Raw genomic sequence first — 8,469 nt, 5'->3', positions numbered from 1 at the left:
TGCACTGAGGTCATTTACACACCAAGAATTGCAAAGCATTTCAGCATTTTCTACTTTAATGTCCTCCAAACTAAGATTTGTAAAACATATTTGTATTTCTAAGTTACATTGTTGAAAAAAAGCATTAAAATGTATGACAAAAGACAAAAAAAATAAACCTACGAAAAAAAATAGTTATATACATCTATTTTCTAAAATATAAAAGAAAAATCATAACTTCACACTTTTTAACAAATTAATAGCATAAAGAATTTTAAAGATAAAAAAGCTCCAATATATATGTTTAAATTGCTTTCAGACAATGTATTTACATGACATCAAACTGAATCTCTACATAGAGAAGAAGTTGTATTTAATATTTAACTTGTGAGTACACGCTTTCATCCATTGGTTTCTTCTTTCCTTTCTTTGCTTTCCCTCCTGAGAAATGCAACGCTGCATAGTTCACATCATTTTCAACATCATCCTGCACAAAATAAATAAAGTGCAGTAATAATGCTCATGTTTCCACAACAAAAAGGTCAAGTAAATAAAAATGTATTAGATATGTTTACATACATTATTATCTTCTTGTTGGCCCAAATCATCATGTCTTGATGATGTGTCTAAAATAAAAGGACACGTAAACCATATTTTTTCCACAAGATCCAATACTTCACTGAAAAATTGTATCTTATAGTTCTAAAATTGATATCTCTAAACACTCCCAAGTCTTTGAAAATGAAGGTATGAACTGTGAAAAGGTATTCACAGTAAAGACTTTTCTTATCTGTGCATTTTTTTTCTAGCATATATATGTATGTATATACACTGCCTGGCCAAAAAAAAAGTCGCCAACTGGATTTAACTAAGCAAATAGGTACAAGATAAGTACCTATTGGATAAGTACTGCATAGGTGATTATCTTTCAGCTGGCAACAAGTTATTTAACCCCAGCTGATGCAATGAGTAACTCCTCATTTCTTGAACAACCATGGCAAAAGACACATCCTGTGGTCGTGGAAAAGACGTTAGTCTGTTTAAGAAGGGTCAAATCATTGGCATGCATCAAGCAGAGAAAACATCTAAGGAGATTGCAGAAACTACTAGAATTGGGTTAAGAACTGTCCAACGCATCATTAAAAACTGGAAGGATGGTGGGGAACCATCGTCTTCCAGGAAGAAATGTGGTCGGAAAAACATCCTGAATGATCGTGATCGGCGATTACTTAAACATTTGGTCAAATCAAATCAAAGAAAAACAACAGCAGAACTCAGGAGTAGGTTTAATTGTGAACGCAAAAGCATTTCCACACGCACAATGCGAAGGGAACTTAAGGGGTTGGGATTGAACAGCTGTGTAGCCGTAAGAAAACCTCTAATCAGTAAGGCTAACCAGAAAAAAAGGCTTCAGTTTGCTAGGGAGCATAAAGATTGGACTCTGGAGGAATGGAAGAGGGTCATGTGGTCTGATGAGTCCAGATTTACCCTGTTCCAGAGTGATGGGCACATCAGGATAAGAAGAGAGGCAGGTGAAGTGATGCACCCATCATGCCTAGTGCCTACTGTACAAGCCTGTGGGGGCAGTGCTATGATCTGGGGTTGCTGCAGTTAGTCAGGTCTAGGTTCAGTAACATTGTGTGCCCAAAGAATGAGGTCAGCTGACTACCTGAATATACTGAATGACCAGGTTATTCCATCAATGGATTTTGTCTTCCCAAATGGAACGGGCATATTCCAAGATGACAATGCCAGGATTCATCGGGCTCACATTGTGAAAGAGTGGTTCAGGGAGCATGAGACATCTTTTTCTCACATGGATCGGCCACCACAGAGTCCAGACCTTAACCCCATTGAGAATCTTTGGGATGTGCTGGAGAAGGCTTTGCGCAGTGGTCAGACTCTCCCATCATCAATACAAGATCTTGGTGAAAGATTAATGCAACACTGGATGGAAATAAATCTTGTGACACTGAAGAAGCTTATTGAAACAATGCCACAGCGAGTGTGGGCTGTAATCAAAGCTAAAGGCGGTAAAACAAAATATTAGAGAGTGTGACCATTTCTTGGTGGCAACTTTTTTTTTGGCCAGGCAGTGTATATATATATATATATATATATATATATATATATATATGAATTAGATTCAATAAATAACACTTACCTTTAATATGTCTTTTGGTTTTTTTATGGGTTTGGTGACAGATGATGGTAATATGTAAAACAACTGAAATCAGGCAAATTACTACTGTAACCAGAATGATAAATGCTGAGTCTGATAATTTCTCTAGAAAAGAAAAGGAACAAATTGGTTTTTAAGGAATAATGTTGATTATTAATACAATTTATGTAAAACATCAATATTCTTACCAGCTTCAAAAGCAGTCCCATTTCCAAATAATATTTCTCCACAAGTGGCTATAGCACAGTAGTAGGTCCCAAACTCTGAGCTGCTGACATTGTGAAAGAAGCTATAAATACATTTCCTGTCATGTTTCAAAGTACAGTCGTCTTGGTTGATTCCATCCGTGAAAATGACTTCAGGGTGAGATTTATGTGATCTGGCTCTGAACCAGAACACACTGAGGCCTCCTAGACAAGACCTATTCTTAGAGTGAGAGAGAACTGAACACTCCAGGGTTGCAGAATCTCCCAGTCTGGCTGTATTTGCCGGTCGTGACCGTTGCACAATTGTGTAGTTCATTGCTTTGTCATCGTTTCCTGCATAGTAAAAGAAATGTTTAGCAACATTAATGGTAACACTAAAGAGTGAAGCTTTTGAATATTCAAAATGCATTTAAAAATACAATCAGACTGTAAGCTAGCTTTTACTGTTCATGTAATGCACAGATTTTTTTCTTTTTTCAATTTTACACAAACATAGTATACATTACATTCTTTTTGTCTTGATTTGTGGTAATAGGTAGTGAGGTAGACGCAGTGGAGCCAGGTTGTAGTCAGAAAATGCAGATTTAATGGCGATGAAGGTTTACAGAAAGTCCAGGCAGCACAGGTGAGCATTAAGGCAAGGTACTCTAACACTGGTAGCAACTGGCACTAAAATTAACCAACAAATACTGAGACACAGACGTAGGTGGGGTTAAATGCACCAGGAGTAATCAAGGGGAAACAAGAGGCAGCTGGAGACAATCAAGGAGAAGGCAGGACAATACGGAGACTCAACTGAACACAGAAACCTAAATTAACACACAGAAAAACCAAATTCTCACACTTTTGCAATTGCAAATTCCTAAATATTGTTAATTTATTTTTATTCAAACAATTAATTTTCTAATAGGCAGCTAGAATGGTATCTCTCAAAATAAAAGAAAATGACTAAATTTTGAAAAAATAGATAGTTTTGTTTACATGCCATTAAAAAGCAGCATATAAAACCATGTGTCAAACTCATTATAAGGTCTCAAATGTCCTCAAAGGGCCAATTGTGGCAAAATATTTTGGTAAACTTACCATTAGCTAATAATTATTATTTATAATAATATATGAAACTGCTGTCTCTGTATTTGATAAGTATTTCTTAAAACTAAATAATATTGAACATCTTATAACATTTGACAGTATACAGTATAGTATACTATTTGGCAGTATACAGATAAAAATTGCTTAGATTTTTTCAAAGTCTCTAGTTGTGTGTCCAGCCAGGGTTTAGAAGACCACATAAAAAGTCATGGCCGCCAAATGGCCAAATCATGAACTATTCATTTTTGAGTATGACACAAGTTATATAAAACGTTCTCTGTTACCAAAACTTTTTTATTATCGCTGATGTTTCAACAAGTATTTTGACAATTTATCTTTGGTGATGAACTCCTCGTCTTTGAGGTTATTATATCCTCTTGCCATCATCATAATATTTATCTCCGTCTGCAGATTCTCTATCAAGTCAGGGTTCTCTAGGTGGGCCACCATAAAATGTTACCATTACTTCCCATCAGAAGAAATATGTTGGAGTAAAATGAATACCTTTTATTGACAAATAGGTCCCTCTCCAGGTATTCTCAGTCCAGTCAAGGATCGCACAGTGATAGATTCCCTCGTCTTCTTTAGTTGTCCTCAGAATTGTCAGACTGGTGATTTTCTCATAATATGTTGTCTTCAGTCTTGAGGCCGACACCCCCGGTCCATACTTAGGGTCGGTATTTTTACGCAGCATTGTAATCACTTTCAGAGTATCACCTGCGCTCTGCTTGTACCAGTGGAGACTTTTAATACCAAACCATTCATTTTCCAAAGCACACGTCAAAGTTACAGGTTCACCGAGTTGAACTGTGATCACTGGAACCAATGTACCTAAATAAATAGATAAATAAAAAACAAGAATGAAGTAAAAATTACAAAGAATACAAAATTAAATTATACAGAGGAATGTAATTGCTAAAATATCTAACATACATAATAAAATATCTATTTACTTTAAGAAGAACTTACATCCCTGACGAACAAGGAGCAGTGCAAGCCACAAGAAAATCATCTTCACAATGTCTTTATTTGGACAGTTGATGATATTTAAATGAAAAAAGGAGGCGTGGTATTCAAAATGTTCAAGCATCTGATTGGTTATACCAAAAAATACCCTGAAAGTTCATTTCCTCTGCTACTAGCTCATCCTTCTATAACTGCAATGTCTTCTATTCACTATTCTTACGATCTTATAAAATATGGGGGATGAAGGCATCATTCAGAGGCAAAAACAAACTGTTATAGTTCTACAGTAAGCTCATATTTTATTCATTTTTTAAAACATCTAATTATAATTTTAACATGATTGTTTCACATGTGAAACTTTTTTAAACCTACAATTGATTTAGTTTTGATTCTAATTCACAAACATAACATGATTTGCAAAGAAACCATGTAAATGTGTTTATTTGGGGGAGTTTTGTGTGTGTGTTTGGTAATGCTCTTGAAACTCTTCTTGAGTTTTGATCTAGTCTTGACCCTTAAATTTAAATCTCTGATAACATCAGTATGTTAGTTCAATCTTAGAGGTTCTGCTATCTTTACAACTGCAAAATTTGCCAATGTTTCAGATCTATGTTATAGATTAACAGATCAGCTCCACAGATAACAGTTAACATGTTATCTGTGGAGCTGATCTTTCCTTTTAACAGACCGAAACACCTCTGGTGACATATCTTCAAATCATGTCTTTAAATCTGGAGCACAGTCTTGGCTCTGAGTGTTGTGGTACTCTTTTACAAGTTGAAAATTGAAAGAGGATTGAAATTGGTGGCAGTCTGTCAGAGCCATGTAAAAAGAAAACAAAAAATGAAATGTATAGAAAAAGTCATTGACCAAGTTTCAAGTGTTCATCCTAATGTACCAAGTCAATTCTCAAGTCAAGACAGGCCACTGTCAAGTCAAGTCTGAAACTTTGAATTTTACATCTTTTGGAATCTCTCTTTTCAGCAATGTTGTGTAATAGAGTTACACAACATTGTGCTTTTGTTAAATTATTATTTCTAATTCATTTTATATTGAGAATTTGTGAATTTTATCTTATTCAGTTATTTTTATTTGTTGTTTTGCCTGCGGGGGTCGCCTTTCTGCACTCTGCCTCGTTTGTGTCTCCTTGGCTTCCATAGTTCATTCCAGCCCTAGTAGATCCTCCGCTTCCCTCTTTTCCCTCACAGTGTTGTTCCGCGCTGCTGTGAGTAAGTCAAAGGAAAGTTCGCTGCTGCGATATATGTTTGTTTTATGTACAGATGTTGTTGTTCATGTTGAGGTCTCTACCATATGTTGTTTGTTAGTATGTTATTTCGCAGTTTTGACCGTTATTGTGGGTTTTTATAAACTGTTTTTAATAATAACCTTTTTTTTTTCTATTTTGGCATGAACAACCGGTGCTAGTCCAGCACAGCTCGGTCAAACATTGTTTTTATTTTCACATTTAGGGCTGGAGTGCAGGGAGAGGGAGTTGAAGAGGAGGTTGATTTATTTTTACTCTTCTTCCCCAGGTATGTGTTTTTATTTTAAGTTATACTTTTTATCTCTGTTTATTTAACTCTGTCCCACTGTATTGTGTTGTTGTGGCCACCAAGTGGCGTTTTTCTCCTCTCCTTGTTTTTAGTTTATGATTTTTGTGAAATTTTTTTTTTTTTTTAGTTGACATTTGTTGAATCTGAGAAAAGAAATGTTAGTACTCAGCGTTGTTCCGCGCTGCTGTGGGGCTGGAGTGCAGGGAGAGGGAGCTGAAGAGGAGGTTGATTTATTTTTACTCTTCTCCCCCAGAATAAAAGATCTCATTGAAACCTGGCTGAATGACCTCTAGATATTCATTGATACCACCCATTACAGTTGCAAAAATATAAACATCAATAATAGACAAAGTGTTCTTTTTTTAAATCTGTATGTATCTCAAGTCAACAAGAAACATATGCAAATGAACTTAAAGTATAAAAATAATTGTACTTCTAGATTGTACAGTTCAGCTAAACTTAGCAGTAAGAACAGTCTCATTTAAACTTACATTTTTCAGAATAAAAATTGCAAAGGCAGAACTACATGATTAGATTCAATGCACTGACTGCAGGAAAAAATACATTTATTCTCTACATTTCTTGACACAGATGTATTCAAATACATAAATTAATCTACTGATGGAACTGGACCCCCTTTATCGTTATAATGGAGAGGAAAGATATTCTTTTTCCTAACTTTAAGTTAAGAACCCGTTTTCTAAAACGGACTTCAGTTCTAATTCAGGTTTGACTCATCATCATTCACATGAGGATAATTTCCTACACAGCAGTTTGTTATAATGTCCCAAATAAAAACTTGTCCAAAATTCCAGGATGAAACAATAAAAGTGAAAAATGTCAGTCTGTGGTCTCACGCTTAACCAACTGTGTGTGAAGATGTGAGTGATACAGGCCTACCACACCGCAGGGTGCAGCAGGACTCCAAATGGAAAACAAGGAATCCAGTTCTTTCTCTAAGTCCAGGTGGGAAGGCTCGCCATCAAATTCACAGGAGGAATCCACCTCAGGAACAATCCAGCACTCAAAAAAACCCGATCTGTCAACAGACAGAACCATATAGATTTTTTTATTAAGCTGTACTAGCTTTAATCCTTAAATCATGTTTCTGTTGACATCATATTATACATTGTTTTGTTATCAAATTGCTTAAATTTGCAATAAAACAATTATCTTTTACCTCAATGCAGTATTTCACTGCATTATCAATTCACTTTTTTGTAAATTGCAAAATAATTTTTCAAACACAATATTAAACATTATATTTTACCCAAAAGCAGTAAAGGTTTACATTTGAATAATTAAATAGTTCAAATGAAGGCTATTATTCAACAACAATGTGATAAAAAAAACAAAAACTGAATGAAAGGGACAGAATATGCTCACCGATCTCAATGCGACACGTTTGGGACAACAATATGGTATCCGGACACGCAGGGCATTAGATAATGTAACAAGGCATATTTTCCATGGTTTAACCTCAATAATATGAGCTTTCGTCGTGAATAAAGTAAGAATATACTATATTTTAGTCTTTACCTTCAGCTGAAAGGAGAATAAGATGAACTTCCAGGAAACCAATAGCCAATAAGAGCTAACGAGGCTAACAAGGTAGCTCTAAGTGCTCGGCAGAAAAACTGAAGTTCGGTCTTTTTAACTCACTTCTCTACTTCCAGATCAGAAGTTGGATGATAAACAGTAATTCTATTTGCAAAAGGGTTTGTTTCGAGTTAGTATCTAGTATTTTTCCGTCTTAAACAACACAGACTCTCACGCTGAACAGCTTAGCAGTTTCTTCCTCATGTCGGATCTCTCCCGCACACACAAACATGCTGCAGACACGGGGAAGAAGGGCGGGACCTACAGCGGCAGTCTGCATTCTGATTGGTTGATACACACTTAAAACTCAACTTCCTATTGGTTAGGTAGACTACCTAGCTTCCCTAATCTCTGTTTCTTAAAGAGGCATCCACATTTTACGTGGGTTATAGGTGGTTGGCTGCAATGTGGACTGGTACACTTCACAAAACACAGTGGAACACAAATATATGTAAATGCTGTACCTACATCACTACTTTCTGTAGTGTAAAGAAATTAGCCAAAAATCCAGCCAACTTGCATGAAAACCTTGTGGAAGGATAACTACAATGTTTCTGTAAACATCATATTATACATCAATTTGTTATCAAATTGCTCAAATCAATGCCAAGTACTAAGGATATGAATGTATATGTAACCCAGGTTAACATAGTCCTCACTCAATATAAGCCTTTTCATAAAAATAGCTATAAAATGCATAAATAGGAAATAAATAGAGAATAAATAGGTCTTAAAATAGTTAAAAATATAAAAAATAATAATTACCAACATTAAGAATGCTTTATTTCATGTTATGATATTTTATTTGGTTAAAAAAATCTGTATAGAACAGTTTTATTTTGTCAGCAGCTAAAAACAGTCAAGTTGAGTAAAATCTCTTATTCTGAAGGGC

At 35.3% G+C, this 8,469-nt stretch overlaps 1 protein-coding gene across 1 annotated transcript; it reads right to left on the bottom strand.

The window, feature by feature from the left end:
* Positions 1–250: 250 nt before the first annotated feature.
* Positions 251–5,590, bottom strand: LOC111607141. The gene is made up of 6 exons (XM_023329057.1): positions 5,530–5,590; positions 3,964–4,290; positions 2,350–2,700; positions 2,144–2,266; positions 559–605; positions 251–466 (listed from the first exon to the last, which is right to left on the bottom strand). Exons 1-6 carry the CDS (start codon positions 5,588–5,590, stop codon positions 353–355), a joined length of 1,023 nt encoding a protein of 340 aa, XP_023184825.1. The 3' UTR covers positions 251–352.
* Between the last annotated feature and the right edge of the window lie 2,879 nt (positions 5,591–8,469).

This window comes from Xiphophorus maculatus, chromosome 23 (genome assembly GCF_002775205.1).
Source record: "Xiphophorus maculatus strain JP 163 A chromosome 23, X_maculatus-5.0-male, whole genome shotgun sequence".
Taxonomy (NCBI): domain Eukaryota; kingdom Metazoa; phylum Chordata; class Actinopteri; order Cyprinodontiformes; family Poeciliidae; genus Xiphophorus; species Xiphophorus maculatus.
Note: the sequence above shows the minus strand (reverse complement) of the source record. Positions and strands in the feature narration are given on the sequence as shown.